The sequence below is a fragment of the Chiloscyllium plagiosum genome, chromosome 6, assembly GCF_004010195.1.
Source record: "Chiloscyllium plagiosum isolate BGI_BamShark_2017 chromosome 6, ASM401019v2, whole genome shotgun sequence".
Lineage (NCBI taxonomy): Eukaryota > Metazoa > Chordata > Chondrichthyes > Orectolobiformes > Hemiscylliidae > Chiloscyllium > Chiloscyllium plagiosum.
Window position 1 is genome coordinate 74,462,266 of NC_057715.1, and position 23,491 is coordinate 74,485,756.

General features: G+C 41.0%; 1 protein-coding gene and 1 non-coding gene across 8 annotated transcripts in view; one reads left to right on the forward strand and one right to left on the reverse strand.

Annotated features, from left to right (window-relative positions):
- Positions 1-23,491, reverse strand: part of c6h11orf65 (chromosome 6 C11orf65 homolog) — an 86,301-nt gene that overhangs the window by 25,044 nt on the left and 37,766 nt on the right. For 5 of the 7 annotated variants that reach the window (XM_043691849.1, XM_043691850.1, XM_043691846.1 and 2 more), the window contains 5 exons: positions 12,579-12,671; positions 8,638-8,691; positions 6,825-7,040; positions 4,952-5,088; positions 1,651-1,821 (listed from right to left, as the gene is read on the reverse strand). In XM_043691849.1, the coding sequence (XP_043547784.1) occupies positions 1,651-1,821; positions 4,952-5,088; positions 6,825-7,040; positions 8,638-8,691; positions 12,579-12,671 (671 nt within the window). The remainder of the gene's footprint in view (positions 1-1,650; positions 1,822-4,951; positions 5,089-6,824; positions 7,041-8,637; positions 8,692-12,578; positions 12,672-23,491) is intronic. The other 2 variants (XM_043691851.1, XM_043691853.1) reach the window with 2 other exon arrangements.
- On the forward strand, positions 19,717-19,788 carry trnac-gca. Its single transcript has one exon. It is a non-coding gene; the product is annotated as a tRNA-Cys (tRNA).

A 23,491-nucleotide genomic window follows, 5' to 3' on the forward strand; every position in this document is an offset into this window, starting at 1 on the left:
AGACCCCACCACCAGGGATATATTTCCCTCCCCACCCCTTTCCGCCTTCCGCAAAGACCATTCCCTCCGTGACTAACTGGTCAGGTCCACGCCCCCCTACGACCCACCCTCCCATCCTGGCACTTGCCCCTGCCACCGCAGGAACAGTAAAACCTGCGCCCACACCTCCTCCCTCACCTCTATCCAAGGCCAGGCCCTAAAGGAGCCTTCCACATCCATCAAAATTTTACTTGCACATCCACTAATATCATTTATCTATCCGTTGCTCCCGATGCGGTCTCCTCTACATTGGGGAGACTGGGCGCCTCCTAGCAGAGCATTTTAGGGAACATCTCCGGGACACCCGCACCAATCAACCACACCGTACTGTGGCCCAAAATTTCAACTCCCCCTCCCACTCTGCCGAGGACATGGAGGTCCTGGGCCTCCTTCACCGCCGCTACCTCACCTCCAGACGCCTGGAGGAAGAACGCCTCATCTTCCGCCTCGGAACACTTCAACCCCAGGGCATCAATGTGGACTTCAACACTTTCCTCATTTCCCCTTCCCCACCTCACCCTAGTTCTAAATTTCCAGCTCAGCACTGTCCCCATGACTTGTCCGGACTTGTCCTACCTGCCTAACTCCTTTTCCACCTATCCACTCCACCCTCTCCTCCCTAACCTATCACCTTCAACCCCTCCCCCACTCACCCATTGTACTCTATGCTACTTTCTCCCCACTCCACCCTCCTCTAGCTTATCTCTCCACGCTTCAGGCTCACTGCCTTTATTCCTGATGAAGGGCTTTTGCCCGAAACGTCGATTTCGAAGCTCCTTGGATGCTGCCTGAATTTCTGTGCTCTTCCAGCACCACTAATCCAGAACCAGGATATTTGATTTGAATGCTCACTGCCCTGTGAAATATTGCAGCTAGGATGCTGAATATTAGCACCCCTTTCTGTAGATTAACTAACCTTCTGTTCCCATGGTTAACTGACCGATACTGCAGGACTAGCAACATTTTTCCTATCAACTGTGATTGAAACTGTATTGTCTTGTAATTAACATCGATCTCTTGTAACCTTGTAAGAACTGACTGTACCTGAAACTCGGGGAAGAGGACTTTTGACTCAGCTGTGCAGAGTGTCTGTTTTGCATATGTGCAGTCAATCTTTCTTCCCACAATATCATGAAATAAACCAGTATTGGTCAATTTCACAAGATCAGCATATGGGCCTTAATTATAATTGAACAATTCTCTGACAATATCAACAAACAAAATGGGAGTTTATTACAACTAGCCTGCACACCCTGCCATCACGGACCTTAAAAATTTCAAGCTAATATTCTGACTCCCTAACACCATAGCCAAGCTCTAACCAATGGATCAGGGGAGATTAGGAACCTGAAAACTGGTGTAAGCTATGAATAATTAGAGTAAAGGACTTTTCTTTTATACATTTATGGCTTTACTGTGTTCATTTGGTACTTTTAACATAGATTGTATTTGTAGGCAAATCATGTTACAGTAGGGTTTCTTCAACTAATTTGAAAATGCACTTAATATAAATTTGTGTTTAGATCTCCTAGGATTTTACTTATTGGGAGTTTACCACAGTCCCAAGAACAGTAACTACAATGTATGTCTTTGAAATGAAATGTTATTTACTTTTCAAAATTCAGTGCATTGGTCCATTCAAGTAATTCATCCACCTCCCAATCGAGGATAGAATTAGGGCCTTTCTGCTCTACGCTGTCAATTAAACCTTCTGTCGCTCTCTGCACTAGGACAGCTGTATTTGGATTCAGTGTCTGGGCTTGCAGTATGCCATCCTGGTACCTGGAAGATACAAAATAAAACAACTTGAGGAACAGAGCTTAATTGCTGTTTTGTTTAGCGACTGTCATTGTTTCTTGCTAGTTTTCTCTCATACTCAAATTTGTCCCTCTTTATTATATTTTTCTGTCATCCTTTGCTGATCTCTAAAATTTCCTCAATCTTCTTGTCTAACATAAAACTTAATGGAACTATATGCATTTATTTTCAAATTGGTATCAACTTTAACATCTTTAGTAAGTCATGGATAGTACATCTATTTGGTACAGAGTTTAGAGTTACAGGGTTTTACAGTATGAAAAGAGAGCTTTTGGCCCATTATGTCCATGTTGGTCATCAAACACTCTGTACTCTCATTCCACTTTCTCCACTTTGGCCTGGAGCTTTGTATATGTTTCACATATTTATCTGAATATGTTTTTAAGTTTGCAATGGTTCTCACCTCTAGCAGCCTTTCAGGGAGTGAGTTCCAGATACCATCACCTTCTGGAGGAAAAAACTTCCATAAATCAACCCCTCCCCCACCTTAAATCAATGCTTGATCCTTTTACTAAGGCTGAAAGTTTCTTCCCATTTACCTTTATCTATGCCCCTCAATGTTGTACATCTCAATCGGACTCCCCACTCAGCTATCTCTACTCAAAGGAAAACAACCCCAGCCTATCTAGTCTCTCCTCATAGCTGAAATGGTCCAGCCCAAGTATAATCCTGGTGAATATCCTCGGCACCCCGTCTATTACAATGTTCTTCCTATTGTGTGTGACAAGAACAGCTGTGGGCCAACTGATGTCTTACACAGCCCCATCTCTTCAACGCTTTGACTAACAAAGACAAATAAGACAAATAAGACGAGTTTCTCTTAGGTCTTCTTAACCATCTATCAATCTGTACTATTGCCTTCAAGAATCTGTTGACATGCACACCAAGGTCCCTCTGATCCTCAGTATTTTATAGGGTTCTATCATTCATCATGTACTCCTTTGCGTTGTTAGCCCTCCCAAAATGCATCGTTTTACACTTTTCAGGATAAAATTTCATTTGCCAATGATCTGCCCATCCGACCAACCTGTCAATATCAGCCTGTAGTCTAGGCTTCCCACCTCAATACTTACCAAACCAGCAATACCTCCTGCCTCTCAATTGTGATTTGTTCAACTCAATCACAGTACTCTTCCAAGATTTCTCTGCCTACATGGTTTTTCTCTCTTGTGTAGTACTCATATAGTATACAGATGTATAGTACTCATTAAACATTACCTACATTTTCCAGTTCCATCCACAGTTTGCCCTTTAGGTCCTTAATGGGCCCCACTCTCTCCCTGTTCCCCTGATGTATTTTTTCTGGTTATCATCTTGCCCCTATATACTAGACTTACAAAATGCTTTTGCATTTTCCTTTATTTTACCCACTACTATTTTTTGTGTCTCCTCTACACTTAATTTATTTATGAAGTAACCCACTGCACATTCTCTACATCTCTAGAGTTTCTGGTATTCTGAGACCTCAGTATGAAGCAGAAGCTTCCATTTTTACCCTTATATAATCTTATTTTGTCAACATCCAGAGTTCTCTGGAAATTTTGGTCCAATCTCCCTCTTTTCAAGAACATGTTGGTTTTGCACTATTTCCTTTTAAATGACTCTGCAAACTTTGATTTTTCTACAACCAATTGCTCCCAGTCCACTTTGACTAGGTCTGGTCTTATAATATTAGAAATCAGCTTTCTCTCCAGTTCAAAACCTTTATTTTTAGGTTTCTAGAAAGCATCTTTATCCTTTCTCCGTGATTATTTTAAATATTACTAAGTTATAGTGACTATCACAGAAATGCTGTCCCATCCCACTGTACCACTTGCCTCGCTTCACTTCCTAAGTAGGTTGAGCACGCCTTTTGCATATTGTCTATCCCAGTTGGTATTGGGCAAGTTTCGTCATTTAATTTTCATATAACATTTTACATGATTCTGCATAAATTGGACAGCACATGCTGAAGAAGAACTAGAAACATTAACTCTATTCCACAGACACTGCCAGACCTGCTAAGCTTATTCAGCAATTTCTGCTTGAGTTTGTTTCAGATCTCCAGTATCTGCAATTCTTTGTTATATTTTAGCATCAAAGTGCTTAATTGGTGCTTGTATCCAATAAACTTTCTGGCTGGTGGGAGTAAGGAGTTAATTGCCCCTGGAAGTTGCTACCCCAACAATTAGCACACTAAATCCCAGTTTATCGCAACAAGCATTCCACAAAACAAGAAACTCTCAAATTCAACAGTTTTCAATTTTTTAAAGTTGAAACTCCCTCTGCAGGTTCAATTGAGTAAAGTTCACTGCCAAATCCTGATCTGTCATGCAACGCTCCATTGGTTAAAAGTGGCAATTCTTGGCCTTAATGCCAAATCAGAGCAGGAACAGATTCAGAGGTGAGGTCCCTCAAGAAAATAAAGATAGGATTCAAATCACACTCACTTTCAAGACTCATGTGAATAATAATTGTTTGAGCAAGGGTCAGTGAGCAATTACTGTTTCTACAATGAATTGACCACTTTCTGGAGAAATTGGGAGAGAACAAAACTGAGGGAAATGAAAAGTAAAGTGGTGCAGATGGATTTTTGTTGACTCTCCTCAATCCTTTAATGATTTGGAGAGGTTTCCTGCAATTTTACTTGGATAGCAAGCACAATGTCCCAAGTTTGAATCAAAAACAGAAATTGTTGGAGAAACTCAGCAGGTCTGGCAGCATTTGTGGAGAGAAAATAGATTTAACATTGAGTCCTGTGACCCTTCTTCAAAAAGGGTTCACTTGAATAAATTTCAATGCTGAACTCTGGTCTGTCCTGCAATGATCTACTGGGTAATATCCTGGCCTATGCCAGTTCTCGTATCAGTTCAGAAGCTGGATCACGGGATTCAAAATCTTAACTCTGTTTCTCTCCACAGATGCTGCCATACTTGTTGAGTTTCTCCAGCAATTTCTGTTTGTTTCAGATTTTCAACATCCGCAGTTCTTTATTTTATTTTTGCCAACGATTGAATGTTTAGACTTTGACTCCAGAAAAAGTTAGGTACTCTAGGACTATCCATTGCTCCGAATGTGCCTCATCCAACTTTGATGTAAATTTGTTCAAACTCACATTTTTTTCATCCATTCAATTTTTTTTTGTTTTTGCTTTCTCTTGGCATCTTGTTTTCTCTGGAGGGTGCAGTGGTGAAAAGTTGTTCTTTTTCTGTTAGGTTCAAATTCCATATAATCTACTGTAGTTCCAAGGTACTGAACAGAAACCAAAACAAATTTAATGTGAATCTAATTAATAAACAAAGCACTAAAGCTTTTATGTATAATGGATAAAACTAGATTTACCAAACAATGAATAACATTAGTTTAGGATTTGTTTTTGAATGGAGTCACAAAGAGTGGATAACACACATCATGAAATTATTACATAGAATTTGATATACATTATAATATTGGAACAGGCGATTCAATCTAACCAAACATTCATACCCTCCATATAAGTATTGATCCCAATTCCACGTATCCATCCTGTTCCTATTTATCTTTATTGCTTTTTTCCTCTAACCATCTATCTTAATCCATCGTTAAATGTTGACACAATCATTTCTTCAATTGCTAACTCTAGTAGTGCATTGCACTTCCTCACAAACCTTTGTATGAAAGAAGGTTTCTGTTACTCTCTGTTCTGAAGTCACTTAATATTCAGTCTGCATAACACTGTAATTTACTCTTATTGTCAAATATTTACTTAACAATTGAGGAGAAAGGAACTTAAATAGAATACACAGGTTTGCCTTGTTAAAAGTGGGCAAGGAATAGATCAAATCAGAATGTGAAGTAGGTAGCATTGTATGCCTTTGTTAATTTACTAAATCTTTTATTTACTAACCAACTAAAAAAGTCATTATAGCATTGCTTTGGTATCTGAAACAAAAGCAGCACTGATATGCAATCTTGAATTTTGGCTGGAACTATTTTTGAGTGCTCCTAACAACAAACATTCAAAAGAATAAACGTTGTATTTTTTAACTTTTATTTAGCTGTAACCATTCTGCGCTAGGATTAACCTTTATACACACTCAGCTGTGACCACCCACTGTCAGGGATAATCTTAGATACACTCAACTGTGAATATCCTACCTCAGGATTAATCTTACGTACACTCATCTGGCACCACCCATGTTTGGGACATGCACAGTTCTTATTCTATCATATAATCTCAACATAATTTTCACACATATTGACCCAGAATTAGTGGTCAGCTGTAAATCAAGAACACTGCAGACCTTGAAGTAAGCAATGCTGAGAGATGAAGCAGTCTGCCTGGCAAGAATTTCACCTCATCGCAGTGCAGTAGTATTGAACAAGCTTTAAAGGTTTTATGATTTTTCTATGTGGAACAATAATTTGAAATTCTTGATGATGTCAATGGTTGCCAATTCTGGGGATGATTCACAGGGTCAAAATTCTGAGTAACATCTTCAGCATTTCCAAACTAATCTACATGTGCCCCACATCCTGAAATTATGGTCAGCATCAGAGAGGCAACACTAGAGAATGCTAGCAGTTCACTGATAAATATATGGAGTAAATTCATAGCCTTTACATACAGTCTGCTTCAACAACCTGCCCATCACAGAAGTCAGAAACAGTTAACTATCACCATCTCATTCAAAGGTGCATCTCAGACACCCTAACTGTCATCATGCACTTTAGATCCAATTACCCAAATTAAGTTATCCTGCATTGACCCATCTTTTGCTTATCTCCAATTTAGGACACTAACAAAATTACAACAAATAAAAAACCCTAAACTAAGTTAACGATTCAAGTCCTGTTTTGCCTAATATTTATACGTTAGAGTTTTATGCCAGCCCAAGTAATTTCTGCATATACCTTAAATGTCAGTTAAATGCCCTGTAAATTGAGGTCTCCAAGTAGGTTAGATATCTGCAGCTTATTTCTTGTATAATTGGAAATTGAGATTTAACCTTGTCTGAAAGACTCCTCCAATCATTATTCTCCAATCGTTTGTACCATCCATTGTGATCATCTTCCTCTTTTTTTACAGAGTTATGGTTGTGAATTTGTCTGGGTGGTTCCTGTTTGGTAGCAGGATGTGTATAATCTTTGGGACTGTTTGCACATAGATCCACAATTGGTCGATGAGTGAATATTTTGTAGTAGATTTTTGGAGGAAATGTTTCCTTTGAAGCAGATAAGGAAAGAAAAAGAAAAAAAGACTAATGTTGGTCTTTTCATGGCCACAAGATATTGTATAGCTCTTTTCATCAACAAAATACTTTTGAAGCATCAATGTTAACCATGGTCATAAAACCCTGTGGATATTATTGATTTCATTGCTTGCTCTTTGGTATCACATCTGCAGTGATTGTAATGAGGTTAGCCAGGTGGACCTCATAGTTAGTCTGGTCAAATTGGGGAGCATTTTATGATAGGTAAGAACAGGCGTGTCAGATATCCCTATCACTCAGAGCTAGCTCTGAGTGAGCTGGGACAGTGTCAAGAACCTTCCATATGTAAATAAAGGGTGACTTGGTGATGGGATACCCGCCTCTGGAGAGTTATTTCAACATCTATGCCTGAGAGTTTCCAGTGAACATTGCCCAACTTGTTGGAAGCTGTGGAAGGTGTTGTATGTCATGTGAATGACATTCTCATCTATGGATCTACTAAAGCTCAACATGATGATAGAATAATGACAGTCTTGACTAAGTCATAAGATGCTGAGTTGAAACTTAACAAGTTCTCTCAACCAATGATTAAAATTTTGGGCCATGCTGCTCATGCAACAGGAATAATGGCCACCCTGAGAAGACAAAAGCTATCAGGACATCTATTACCCAAAAATATCAGGGAACACCCCAAAAATTCATCAGAATGGGAAACCGGATGGGAAAATTCTTACTTCATTCAGCCCAAATTAATGGACCTCTCAGTCAATGGTTGAAACAAGATCCAGAATGGTGTGGGAGTGAATATTTGCTCATTTTGGTCAAGGTCTTTGCCTATCACGATCTGGTATTAATAATGGTAGATGTATCATGCATAGGTCTAAGGTCAGCAATATGGGGCAGACAATCTACCCATTCCCAAATAAAAAATCCATTGTGTAACTCCAGGACAAACAGAATTCAGGAATAGTAATAGCATGGCCTTACTAGGCAAGATCATAATGTTGAGTGAAGGATTAATTGTACCTTTATTCTAGGATAGCTAGAGGTTGTTGCAAAATTGTAGTGTGTAGGGTTCCAGACAAAATGCCCTCTCTGAACATCATCTGTATATAAATAAAGTTTACCTAGATGAGTTTGAATCTCATCTTCTGCCGTATATACTTGGAGACTGGTGCACTGAGTGAGATAATTTCTTGATAGACAGATGAATCTCTACCAAGGTGAAGATGCAGGTTAGTGTCATGGCCTAGCCTTGGCAATGGTTATTTTGGCAATAATAGGCATGTGAACTTGCCATCTCCTAGAAAAGGAAATTTCCAGACTTTGGGAATTGAAAGGCACTGCAGAAGTGCCTTAAATGTTATCTTGCTGAACCAGCATTGTTCAACAGCATCTGGACATTGTCAGATAAGGTCTAATGAAAATGTCATGTAAATTTTATTGTCATGTAACCTTTTATATTAAGATAATTCCAAGTCAACTATTTCTAAATAAATTAATTTCATGAACAAATGTGCATAACATCCAAATTATTTCAGCACCAAAAAACTGGAATATTCAAAAGTGAAATGTTCCAATAGTGCAAAAGAAAATTAAGATCACTTACTCCTCCTAGTCTGAATCGGACATGAACTCCTGCAGCACTGTCCAGGAATCCTGCCTGTGAATATGTACCAGCAATAAATTTCAATTATGCAGTCTCAATTTTCTATAATAATCATCTGTACATGTTTTAAATTTAACCATGTAGAGTCAGAATTTGCATGCAAATTATGATCATGTTTTATTTAGGATACAGAAAACTATTAAAAAACAAGTAAACTCTAATCACCCAAAACAGAGTGAGTATGAAATTTAAATTTACTAAAGAATTTAGTGTCATTATTTATAATGGGATAATAGGCAATACTTGGATTCTGGGTTTGGAGTCAGCACCTGAATTTCTGGGTGGTGGGGTACAAATGGAGATGATAATATTACACTGTGTGTGTGTCTGTGTGTGTGTGGTGGGGGGGGGAGAGGAAGTGAATAGTCAGCTGGTAGTGATGTTTCCTACATTTACAATTAGTGGCCAGAGTGTGTGTTCATTGCCAATTAAGTATGGCAGGCAGGCTGTATTACCAACCCCAGCTTCCCAAAGTAGACCTTAATTAACCTTGTTAAAAATCACACAACACCAGGTTATAGTCCAACAGGTTTAATTGGAAGCACACTAGCTTTCGGAGCGTTGCTCCTTCATCAACAACGCTCCGAAAGCTAGTGTGCTTCCAATTAAACCTGTTGGACTATAACCTGGTGTTGTGTGATTTTTAACTTGTACACCCCAGTCCAACACCGGCATCTCCAAATCTTAATTAACCTTTTAATTCTTGTTGATTGGCTTACCCATCCTGCCTCCCACTTGTTGGCAGATAATCCCAGTGACTAAAACTATGCCTCTTGGTAAAATGGCCCAAGTGGCAGATATTGCCAGCAAACTGGCTGATGATCTGAATGTGCTCCCATGCTCAAATCAATCCTGCCCAATATCTTCCCATTTGCCCACTCTCTCTGGCTGATATTGTACACAGTATTTGCACACAGTAGTTTGGATGTGGTCTTACCAATGGCCTGTAGAAGTGAAGAATAATTTCCATATTTTTGTTACAATTCACCTCACAATAAACAATAACATTCTATTAGCTTTCCTAATTACTTGTTGTACCTGTATATTAGCATTTTGCAAATCCTGCACTAGGACATCCAGATCCCTCTGTAATTTCTCACCATTTAGATAATATGCTAAAAGAATGAAATCTTGCTTCCAGTAAGTTTTTTTTCCACTCGTGAGATATGGTTGTCACTTGTTAGGCCAGCATTTAGTGCCCATTCTCTGTTGCCTTTGAGAATGTGGCAGTGAGCTTTCTTCTTGAACTCCTGCAGTCCATGTGCTGTAGATGGACCCACAATAGCATTAGTGAGGGAATTTTAGGATTTTGACCCCATGACACTGAATGAACAGTGACATATTTCCAAGTAGGATGGAGAGTGACTTGAAGTGGAACGTGCAGGTGTGATATTGCCATGTATCTGCTGTTGTTGCCCTTCCAAATGATACTGGTCATGGATTTGGAAAGTGCTTTCTAAGGAGCTTTGATGAATTTCTGCAGGGCATCTTGTAATTAATACACATTGCTATTAATTGAACATTGGAGAGATAGTTGAAGAGCTTGTAAGTATGAAGGTTTGGGTCAGAAGCTATCAGTCTTCAGGAAAGGAAGGTGCAGTCCTTTACTCTGCAGTATAAAACATTTCAAGCCTGAAGAAAGCCAGGTAATTTATTTTCTTCAATTGCTATAAACAATGACTTTTGACAATAATTTGGGGGCTTTATAAGTTGTGAACCAATTACTCTATGCCACTTGCAAGCAAGTGAATGTACCTGGAGAAGACAGATTGAGGCTCGGCAAGTCCTGACAGGCCGAAAGGATCATCTCAATGAATCCTGTGGACAGGGACCTTTCAACTGTCTTCCTAGTCTTTCCCTCTCTCCATAAAATCAATGTTCTTTTTGTGTCTGTCTATATGTGGGTGGAGGGGGTGTTTTAAAAGAGGGGTTGGTGTTTTAACTGGTAAAGTATATGTTGATGGTTCATAATTGTTTACCTGTAACTAGAATCCATTTATTTGTTATAGTTATTCTTGTTAAGTACAGAAAACTGGGTCTAAAACTCCATTAAATTAGGGAATTTTGCATACTTTTATAAAATCTTTAAATTTTGTGATAACTCCAGGAATAGACGGCTTGATTTCCAATGTCCAACCCCAGTGAGGTGTGATAGTGTTGAATATGAAAAGATCTGTGATAATATCTGATAGTTTTAAGCACACATATGATGCAATTTTCACTAATTCTGATGGCTTAACAGGAACCATGTACCACTTCTGTCTCTATTCCTGGTTCACATGTGATCACACAGCAGGGAAAGTTTCCAGTGCTGAAACCCACCAACAGCTGACAATGTACCAAGTTTGGATAAGCTAAAGAAGAGTCAAAGAGTGTGGTACTGGAAAAGCACAGCTTGTCAGGCAGCATCCGAGGAGCATGAGAATCAACGTTTCGGGCATAAGTTCTACATCAGGCCATCACCATTCCTGACCGGCTGTGCTTTCCTAGCACCCCATTCTTCGATTCTGATCTCCAGCATCTGCAGTGCTCACTTTCTCCTAAGCTAAAAAAGAGTCCGCTAGGCATATAGGGAAGGTTTTCATCACGGTTGCAATCCCCTGCCCAATTCAACTGCCTTTAACATAAAATTGATCATGGTCATAAAGGTGGAATGAGTCCTTTTCAAATTTAAATATCACTCGTAAATATTTCCCATTATATTTCTTTTTTCATTCATGCATCATCATTTTTGTTGAGAATAGTTTAATTTGACAGCCATATTTGCTGACTTTCCTCATGGTTGGTACACATTGATGGTTCCAAGGCAGTTGGGGACCTTTATTGTTGTAGAAATGTTGTGTTTCTGCTTTCACTTATTATTGAATAGTTATATTAGTGTCCATAGAGTCATAGAGTCCAACAGCATGGAGACAGGCCTGATTTTCTTACTTAAACTGAGTCTTTCCACCCCTCCATGCAGGTTCTTCCCACTTCACTCTGCCATGCCCCAGACCGCACCCTCTGTCCTCTCTTGAAAGCATCTTCAGCTGCTATATGCCCTCAACCCAATTCCACATCACATCCCATTGCTGCTGCATCCTTGCTGGTGCCAAGCGTCCATGCAAGCTGCCATTCTCCTACTCCCCTCCCGTGCCACAGGGTTCAACAAGGAACACTGACCTCAAACACAAATGCACAAAGCCGGCTGTTGCATGCTGTTTTTAAATCAATGTGAATTAGGTGCCAAGAGTTTCGATTCATCGTGCTGTAAAGTTTTACAGCACAGAAAAGAAGCCACTTGGCCCATTATGCCTGCGCAAGTCATCAAACCTCCATCTATTCTAATTCCATTTTTCCTGTACTTGGTCTGTACCCTTGCATGCTATGGCATTTAACATGCTTATATAAATAGTTCCTAAATGTCTTGCTGTCCCTACTACCCCTTTAGTCAGTGAGTTCCAGATATCTACAACCCATTGGGTGAAAAATATATTCTTCAAATCTCCTCAAAACCTCCTGCTCCTTACCTTCAAACTGTGCTCCCTGGTTATTGACCACTCCACTAAGGGGAAATGTTTCTTCCTATCTACTCGGTCTATGCCCCTCAGAAGTTTGTATGCTTCAATCAGATCCCCCATTATTCTTCTGTGATCTAAGGAAAACAGTTCTTAGTGTACTGATGATTTTATTATGAGGGTGGGATGTTATTACAAGGCATTTTTTATAAAATGAGTATTCATGGCAAACACGTATTTTACAAGTAGGAAATCATCACAGGATAGTGCGAACCAGCCATCGGGAAAGCAAAATTTCAACTCACAATTAATTAAATCACCCTGTTTGCCATGCTTCCTGGTCTTGCATGTCCCTAAAAATCCCTTGCCAATGAACTTTCTTACCTCAATTGGATTAATACATTTCATCATAAATCGAGGGTTTCCTTGTCCTTTGAAATTAATCATATTTTTGTAATGCTTAAACAGCTGTGTATCCTGCAAATAGCAAAACAAATTTTATAATTACCATTTATAATCTCGAAAAATAAATAAACATTCCTCAAAAAAGGATGAATTAATTAATTTAATTTGAAATCAGGAGGTGTGTGGGCAAATGTTGCATATTTAAGTTGCATTTTATAATTGAGGCACATATGCAGTTGATGAATTTTAGTCATGGTAATTATTTTTAAAATAATTTTTAATTTCAACAGGGCATCTCCTGGATGCCCACTGTAACTGTTATAGAAGATATGCAGAAATCATGGGCAAGAGTTTGGTGGAATGTTACATTATCTTGAGTGGAATGGGTAATAGTGGCAAAAGTGGGCAAATATGGTGAAAATGAAGAGAAATCAGAAATTCAATGTTGAGAAAAATATTTTCTGATTTTCCACTTAATGTTTTAAACAGAGTTCAGAATATCACTATTGAGAGGTGATTGCCTTATTTACATAGATCTGCCGTTGGAAGAAGATGGTGGCTAAATGATAATGTCATTGGACTGTTAATCCAGAACCCCAGGCTGGACAATTTCTCAGCGAGTAGGCTCTTCAGTGAAAAGTTACAGGCCATCAGCCTGTCCGGGTAATATTGTTTTTTAGAGCACAAGCTCTTCAGGGCTAAGTTATAGGCTGTCAGTTTGTGCGACTTGCATTGCTTTTTAGAGCAGACAGAAAGACAGCATCGCAGTATTCAGAACACTGAACAATTAAAGGGCTGGGCATGGTGCAAATGGTACTGTACAACATCAATGTCATACCTATACAAGCCAGAGCATATGCAGCTTATGCACACTCCATATACTCTAAACAAATGGCCAAGTTCGAAAGTCAAAGGGGTCAGTTCTTAGTGGAATCAAGGAGGCCTATGGATAGTCCGGGGTGGCCATTGGAATTAGTCAAAGGTCTCATTTGATTCCAGTCCAGGAGGTCTGTCAGTTAAGCAAGCGCTGTTCTAGGAATCAGTGTCTTTGCAGTCCAGGGTTGAGTCACACTCAGTCCTGCAAGTCACCTCCTGTTCAGTTAGGTTTTGCTGGGGCCACTCAGCTCCTCAACTCATTACAGCCTTGACTCAAAGATGGACAAAAGAGCTGAATTACAGAGATGAGGTGAGTGTAGATGCCCTTGACATCACGGCCATTATTGACTAAGGACCCTAGTAAACCTAAAGTCAATGGGCATTGTGACAAATTCTTTCTGAGTTAGAGTCATGGCGAGCACAGAGGAAGATGGTTCTGGTGTTGCAGGTCAGTTATTTCAATTCCAAGATACATTCCCAGGAGCTTCTCAGGGTCCAATGTCATAGGTCCAACCATCTTCAGCTGCTTCATCAATGCCATTTCCTCCATCATAAGTTCCAGAAGGCAGCTCACACTACTTCTCAAGGGCACCTAAAATGAGTAGTGAATGCTGGCTTAGACCCATAAATGATTTTTTAAAAATGTGTTGCCAGTCTAGAGATGACAGGTAGGTCTGTTTGATTACTGTGGAGACATAAGTATGGGGCTAGGCCATTCTCAGTCAGAATGATTCTACCAGATCAGTCCGAAGAGGCATGGGGATTTGGATATGAATAGTCACGGGCCCGTCGATGGTGTCCCTGGGAAGCAGATAGCTCAAGTCTGGGACAGGGCTCATTAAACTTGGTTGATAATGGAATAATTAGAGTAAAAAGGAGAAATTCAAGATAAAAGTATGAGATTTCAGAGCACCGGAAGAGAGGGGAGTCTGGGAGGGGAAATTTTCATAAGCTACCATCGCTATGGCCTCTACATGAGCATTGCACAGCAATTTGCAAAGTTATGTGTTCTGGGAGTAACACTGGTTATACAAATAGTGTTATGACATTGCAAGTGTACTGTACATTTAAGAGAGTTGAAAGGCTGGCAAGGATTTAGCAAGCACACGGAGTATTGGAAAATTTCAAATGTAACTGTGGATTGAAACAATTGGCTAACAGCTGTGTTGCCAGGATACAAGAACAGTTTAAATGATGCCCCACATACAGAAGTCCAATCAAATTTGAAAAAATGTTTTGATAACACTGAACCAATGAAATAATCTAATGTTTTGGGGTATAAACATTTTGAACAGTTAGCGACAGCGGCAAAGAGCAGCCAGCACCAACAAGTAGAGAGACTGCGTGCAGAAAGATCTTCTCTTAAAGGTACCTTTATCGATCAAAGACCTGTGAAGCAGAATCCCTAAGAAGAAAGGAAGACAGAGGAAAATCTACAGAGGAAACATTCACTGCACCCGGTGTGGTCTCCTCTACATCAGGGAGACAGGACGCTTTCTTGCGGATCATTTCAGAGAACATCTCTGGACTACCCGCACCCACCAACCCTACCGCTCCGTGGCTGAACACTTCAACTCCCCCTCCCACTTCATCAAATACATGCAGGTCCTGGGCCTTCTCCATCACCACATCCTTACCACCAAAGCCTGGTGGGAGAACGCCTCATATTCCACCTTGGGATCCTGCAACCACATGGGACAAATGTGGATTTCAACAGCTTCCTCATTTCCCCTCCCCCCACATTATCCCAGTCCCAAGCCTCTAACTCTGCACCATCCTCTGGACCTGTCAATCACTCCCCCCTCTGACTCCCCTTCTCCTCACCTTCATCCACCTATCACTTTCTAAGCTACCCACTCCACCCCCTTCCCATTTTTCTCTCAGCCCTGGCCCACAAGCCTCAATCCTGATGAAGGGCTTATGCCCGAAACATCAATTCTCCTGCTCCTCAGATGCTGCCTGACATGATGTGCTTTCCTAGCAACATACTCTTGACTCTGATCTCCAGCATCTGCAGTCCTCACTTTCTCCAATATCAGCAGAGCCTTGCAGTACAGCCCAGATCTGCATCACTGAATTAAGACCATAAGACATAGGAGTGGAAGTAAGGCCATTTGGCCCATCAAGTCCACTCTGCCATTTAATCATAGCTGATGGGCATTTCAACTCCACTCACCTGCACTCTCCTTATAGCCTTTAATTACTTGTGAGATCAAGAATTTATCAATCTCTACCTTGTCCCGGCCTCCACTATGCTCCATGCCAATGGATTCCACAGGCCCACCACTCTCTGGCTGAAGAAATGTCTCTTCATTTCTATTCTAAATTGACCCCTTCGAATTCTAAAGCTGTGCTCACGGATCCTAATCTCCCCACCTAATGGAAACAACTTCCCAGCATCCATCCTTTCTAAGCCATGCATTATCTTATAAGTTTATATTAGATTTCCCCTCAACCCTCTAAACTCTAATCCTCAGCTGTTCATCGTATGTTAGGCCTATCATTCCAGGGATCATCCGTGTAAATCTCCGCTGGACACACTCCAGTGCCAGTATGTCCTTCCAGAGGTGTGGGGGCCAAAATTAGACATGGTATTCTAAATGGAGCCTAACTAGAGCTTTATAAAGTCTCAGAAGCACATCGCTGCTTTTCTCTTGCAACCCTCTTGAGATAAATGACAACATTACGCGACTATAAAAATCCCATGCTCAGGTTTCAGCCCATTAAAATTTGTTGCCGGGTGAGCTACAATAGGGTGTTCCTTTGGAGTTACTTTATTTAATTCTTGTAATCAATTGTCAATTATGTGACCCATCTGGCTTCTTAACTGGCCACTTCGGTGAGATAGTCATGGATACAGTGGTCCTTAGGACCCCGCGAAACACCAGCACCTTGATAAGTTCATCAACTGCCTTTGCAGCCTCAGGTTTGATTGTATACCGCTTGTGCGGTTATCCTTGGTAATGTGGATGTGCAGAGGGAGTCCATGTACATAGATCCCTGAAAATTGCCACCCAGGTTGATAGTGCTGTTAAGAAGGCATACGGTGTATTAGATTTTATTGGTACAGGGATTGAGTTCCGAAGCCATAATGTCATGCTGCAACTATACAAAAAGCTAGTGCGGCCACACTTGGAATATTGTTCTGGTTGTGCCATTACAGGAAGGATGTGGAAGCATTGGAAAAGGTGCAGAGGAGATTTCCCAGGATGTACATAGGTACAGATTCTTGAGTACAAATTCTTAGAAGAGAAAAGAAAAATAAAGAAATATAAAGTCCAGCACAACAGGCCTTCAAAAGTACAAAATCATAGTAATACATTAGAAAAATAAATGTAAAAACTCAGAATAACAGTCCTTCCATGATAGTATAGTTAAAAAAAAAGAAATTTTAAAAAAGAGAAGTAAGTGCAATTCATGGTTCTCAGCTCGACAATCAAACCCAACCATTGGAATCCCAGGCTGGACCCCCGTGATGCTGAAGAAAAGCCGCATGGAGTCACAGACTGACGCCGAAGCTGCCAGAGGCGTCTCAGGCCACTGCCAAAGAAAAGTCGCAGGCCACCACCGAGGCTGCTGAAAAGGAGCCCCAGGCCAGTCATCGGAGTCTTGGGTCCAGGCCCGGACCCGGACCCGGACCTGGACCCACTGCTACTTCAGAGCTGTTGCTGAAGCAGCCGAGTTGAAAGAACCAACAGGATGAAGTGACAAGGAATGACCAGATCCATACTGTTCTCTGCTGAAGCAGACTATTGGAGCCTTCTTCCTCACTTGAAGTTGTCAAACAAAGGTAAGGTGGATCTTGATGTTATCAAAAGAAATTTAAAAGAAAAGGATATGGCAGGCCTGATGACAGAAGCAGACAGGTCAGGACCCCGAACACTTCCTACCCTGCTATCGCTATCTTGATGCATAAATCTATAAATCAAAATGCCACGTTATGCCCTTCATAACTGGAGCTGAAAAGGGATGGTCTGGATGCTAATAAAATGGAGGATCGAGAGCAGTCTTCCAGGGATGACACAGAGGATCAGCATCAGGACCTTCACTAGGAAATCCAAAGCATGTGAAATTTCAAGTGCACAAAGCCACACAGAATCTAAATAAAACCTACTTCCAGGAGAAACAAGCTGGATTTAGATTTCTTTTCACTGTGTAGCTTTTTGTGGTTATTGCGTATATGGGAAGCAGCCCCTGGTTAGTCCACAGTACATGTGGACCTGATTATTTTTGCATTCCTTGAACTTTTCAGTTGTTGAATAGATGTTTTCTTATCCATATGCTTAGAGTCGATGGGTGATCTTTCAAGTATCTACACTTTATAGACCCAACACACCTAACAAAGGAGAACACAGCAGTGAGACAGGAAAGTAACACTGCATGCTGCTAATGTTAATTCAAAGTTAAAAATCACACAACACCAGGTTATAGTCCAACAGGTTTAATTGGAAGCACTAGCTTTCGGAGCGCTGATCCTTCATCAGGTGGTTGTGGAGTATAAGATTGTAAGTCACAGAATTTATAGCAAAAGTTTACAGTGTGATGTAACTGAAATTATATATTGAAACTTGGATTGTTTGTTAAGTCTCTCGTCTGTTAGAATGAACATGTTGGTTTCAGTTCTTTCATATGTACATCGCAAAACTTTTTTCATAGTTACATTCTCAGTGAACTTTAACAATTGGTGTCATGTTGGCCCAGATAATGCATTGAAGGTGTGAGCTTCCCTGTCTGTGCCACAATGGTCAGACTGATTCTAATCTAAAAAACGGATTTACAGAATCTTCATGCAGTTTTTGAGCAAAGTAAAATGTAATTCTGCAAGTACTGATTCACCCCACAAATTTGTATGTGCGTGTGTGTGTGTGTGGTGGTGGGGGGGAGGGAACGGTTTATGAGTGTCTGTGAGAAAGTATGTTATGTGTGTGAGAATGAGTGTAAAGGGGTATAAGTCTGTGACAGGGTGTGTGTGTAAGTTTATGTGTGAGCGTATGAGAAGGAGTGTGTGTGTAGGAGTGTGTGTGTGTGTGTATATCACGCAGTGGGATTACCTGTAGTGTGACATGAATCCAAGGTCCCAGTTGAGGCCATCATCATGGGTGCCGAACTTGGCTATCAGCTCTGCTTGGCCACATTTAGTTGTTGCCTGTCCCAAAGTCCGCCTCGGAGGACAGTCACCCAAAGGTCTGAGGTCGAATGTTCTGGACCGCTGAAGTGTTCTCTGACTGGGAGGGAACACCTCTGTCTGTTGATTGTTGTGCAGTGTCCATTCATCAATCAACAACATCATTAATCAACAATCAACAAATAATCCAGGTCCTTTTCAATATATAATTTCAGTTACATCACACTGTAAACTTTATGCTATAAATTCTGTGTCTTCCAATTTTATACTCCACAACCACCTGATGAAGGAGCAGCCCTCTGAAAGCTAGTGCTTTCAATTAAACCTGTTGACTATAGCCTGGTGTTGTGTGATTTTTAACTTTGCACATCCCAGACCAACATCGGCATATCCAAATCAAGGTTAAATCTGTTTTCAAGGTTTCAGTCAGCGTATGAGATGAGTGTTGTGCAGTGAAGTCTCTTATGATAGGCAGCAGGTTGAGAGAAATCCTGAGACATCTCCTTTTTACCTTTCCATCATCAGTTAGCCTTTAACATTTCATAGTTCACATATACTGCTAAATTGCTTTCAAATGTTTGAGCATCCTGTAGCACAGTATTTAGCCTGAGAAGGGCAGCACTTTATGTACCTTCTCCTGGCAGACCAATGCTGTTCAAGAGACAGTCGACATATGAACTGCATAATGCACCTCTTAGCCTTGAAAAACAGTGTATTCCTTAAAAAGCTGATAAATAGAATGAAACCTTGCTTCCACTTGTTTTTTTCTAATTCACTCATGAGATGCGGGTATTGTTGGCTATGCCAGCCTTTGTTGCTCATTCCTAGTTGCCCATGAGAAGACAGTGATGAACTGCATTATTGAATTGCTACAGTCCATGTGTTGTAGGTAGACTCATAATGCTATTAGGTAGATTCAATGTTATTAGGAAGGGAATTCCAGGATTTTACCCAACAATACTGAGGGAATGGTGATGTATTTCTAAGTCAGGATGGTAAGTGACTTGGAATGAAATTTTCAGATGGTGGTACTGTTATCCTTGTCCTTTGAGATGGTAGTGGTTTGGAAGGTGCTGTCAAAGGAACCTTGGTGAATATCTGCATACATCTAGCATGGGGGGTATAGCTCAGTGATAGAGTATTTGACTGCAGATCAAGAGATCCCCAGTTCAAATCCGGGTGCCCCCTAAATTTGTGGGCAGCACGGCCTCACAGCGCCAGAGACCAGGGTTCAATTCCCACCTCAGGCGACTGACTGTGTGAAGTTTGCACATTCTCCCCATGTCTGCGTGGGTTTCCTCCGGGTGCTTCAGTTTCCTCCCACAGTCCAAAAATGTGCAGGTTAGGTGAATTGGCCATGCTAAATTGCCCGTGTAAGATGTAGGGGAATGGGTTTGGGTGGATGCGCTCTGGCGGGTTGGTGTGGACTTGTTGGGCCGAAGGGCCTGTTTCCACACTGTAAGTAATCTAATCTAATCTTGTAGATTTTATACGCTGCTGTTATTGAGCATCTGTGGTGGATGAGTGGATAATTGCCAAACAAGCATGCTGTTTTGTCATTAATGATGTTTGAACTACTTGAGTGCTGTTGGAACTGCACTCATTCAGGAAAATGGGAAGTATTCTATCACACTCCTAATTTGTATCTTGTTGATATTGAACAAGCTTTAGGTTATATGGAATCTTCACTGATTCCATACTCTCACTCACATTGGGTATGTGTGGATGATGTGTGTAGGACTGGCCCTACAAAATCCTTACATACTGCTTTTAACTTCAGTGTTGTCCTCATTAAAGTACAGCATCTTGGCTATAGTCATCAAAAGATACAGTTCAAGGATCCATGATGTCTGATGCTTATTAGAGATAAGCATTCTTGGGTGCCTGAAAAGGCTTGTTGACAGTGATTTGCCCAAATGTATGCTTACTCTCTACATCTTGGACTTCTTCAGGTTTTTGCATCACTGACAGGGGAGAGGTGGAGTGGCACGGCACCTCTGCAGTGTCTGAGTGCTTCCTGGAATCACCATCTCTCACAGAGATAACAAATATTACAAACTCCCTTCACTTGTTGTGAGGTTTTTGACCTCTCTGCCCAGCTAGGAGACATTTTTCTACAATGAAATGAAAGGAGAGTTGAGTGTGATGGAAGATCCATTTGTAGATATGTAGGGCCAGGAGAGGTGGTGAGGTGACCTCAATTCTTGAATAGGAAGCACAAGGGCAGGAAGGGTTAGTTTTTCCAGAGGATATAGTGGGTAAGAATCGAGTGGATATGTTGCCTGTAACACAGAGCTATAGCCCCCTAGCCTTTGTGAGAGCTGAAAGCAGTGACAGGGTTTGTGTGAGCAATAGCAAGAAGATGATGGTGATATTTAGCCTTCTGGAGTGCAGAAAGTCATGAATTTTCTTCCTGTACTACTGTCTGTTTCTTCTAACTCAGGACAACTGCACTGATCTGGGCTGCTATCTCAGTCCAGGCTGGCAGAGTGTGGCAGTGTGGTGTCCTTTCCACTGCCCTCTCCACCAACACCTCCAGGTTCACATTGATGAGACAGAGTGCCAGCTTCCTGTTTGGGTCCACATCCTAAGCAATGACAGTTGAGCACCACACTGTTTTTCTCTCAAAAATGCTGCCAAACCTGCTGCGTTTCCCCAACACTTGTTTTTTTTTAAAATTAAAATCAAGCCCCTTATTCAGTCTATCTAAAGAATTTTAAACGATGCAGTAAGTTTATTCAATGAGTAAATAAACTCACAGATGAGCAAAGGCCTAATTTGATCTCCAGTTTATTTTACCTCAATGAGATAATGAAAGATTGTTATAATCAACCTCGGCACAAAAGGAAAATCATCACAGTTCCCTGTCCTGATCTGTATCCAATGACCCTTGCAAGAAAAATATTCTCTTGGCTGTAAAGTGAAGAAAGGATTGAGCTTGTCAAGATACACTACATAGACAAAACATCTCCAATATTTTTGCCATTACTGACATATGCACAATAGCCATTTGGGAAAGCATGTGAAGGTCATTGGTACTTATGTAACTACTGCAGAAAATTGTTCATGCCTTCAGGGAGTAGTGAGAGAAAATTATTAAGAAGTTCCTCCACTCCCATGCTAACATATTTTAACAAACAGAGCAGTAGGGTCAAAATAACATACAAAGCAAAACTTCCAAAAGCATTAATCATTGGATTGTAAGTTTCTGTGAATCGACACTAGATGTCAGCATATTGTCAATATAGCTCTTCAAAGTGCTACACTGTACCTTGTAGATTCAAACAAAGCTTGCCATGCCTCAGTTAGTTGGGTTGTATGCAAATCCAGTTTCACAAATTTCTATACCTGATCTACTGATGCTGTCTATGTTCAAACACAGCAAAACCTGGACAATATCCAAGTTTGGGCTGATAAATGGCAAGAAACATTGATGCCTGAAAGGTGTCAGGCAATAACTATTCCAACAAAAAGAGAATCTCACCATCTCCCCTTGAGATTTAGGTCATGGGGGGATCCAAGATGGCGGTGACCCAGCAAGTCTGAGTCTACAGTGCTCCTCCCAAGACTTGGGCAAAGTGGGTCACCCACCCCCACCACACTCACCAAATCATTTAAAATAGCTGTTTAATTTAATTAGTTGCTTAGTATTAAATTTAAACAATCTAATCTTCAGTAAAAATGACTAAAGGGAAAGGAGCCCGCAGCTCTCAGCAAGCAGGAACCCCTCCCCCACCCTCTCCAGCTGCAGCAGAGGCGTCCGCAGCCGCCCGGGGGGACTTACCTACGGTGGCAAGCCTCGTGGAAATCATCTCCAAACTGGATGCGAAGATCGCGCTTTTATTGAAGAATCCCCGAAGTCAATGGGACAAACTCTCGGCCGCGCTGCAAAAGCACGACCGAGACATTAAGGAAATCGAGCGCCGAGTCGGAGGGGCGGAGCTAAAGGCCGCGATCTCCAAAACTACAGCACAATCGGCCGTGAATCGGGTCCTGACTCTCCAACAGCAAGTCCGGACCTTAGAGAATCATATTGATGACTTCGATAATTGAGGTCGTCGAAAAAATATTCGTTTGCTGGGCCTTCCCGAACGGGAAGAGGAAGGCCAGCTTACAGCGTTTCTCGAACAGTGGCTTCCACAGCTTTTAAATCTGGAGGCTGGATCAGGCCAGGTAAGGGTGGAATAGGCCTACCAGGTAGCAATACGCGGGCCGGGCTCGAACCAGGGCCCCCGCCCGGTCCTGTTCCGGCTGCAGAGCTACAAGGAGAGGCAGATACACCTGGAAGCCTCTAGAAATCTTGGAAAAGATTCCCAAGCCATGATCTATAAAGGATCCAAGATCATGTTATTCCAGGACTTTTCCCCAGCTCTGGTCCAAAAGAGGAAGGCATTCGATGAGGCGAAGAAATGTTTAAGGGACTTAAATATTCATTACTCCTTACACTACCCAGCGATGCTATGCTTTAACCATGAAGGATCCGTGTATAACTACGGATCGGCGGAAAAGGCTAAGGAATTTTTGGACTCTCTTAGATAAATTGTAAGAGATAATGGATGTTGGTTTGCCTTCCCCCCACTGCGGTTTATGTCCCCTTTTCTTTTTTTTACCTTACTGTTTAATGTTATCTTGGGGGGTGGGGAGAGGGATTTATTTATTTGTTCTCTATTTAACGATTTTCTTCCCCCCCCTTGGGTTTTTTTTATTATTCTATATATATATATATATAAGCCGGGGAATCTAGTTAATGTTGGTGGGGGGAGGTGGTTACCTTATTCTATTTTACCTCTGTCTCGAGGAGCAGGGTTGTTTTCCCTTGTTATTTTGTATTATTATATTTAATTATTATTTGTTGAGGTTGTAATTTTATAGTTATATATGTTTATACATG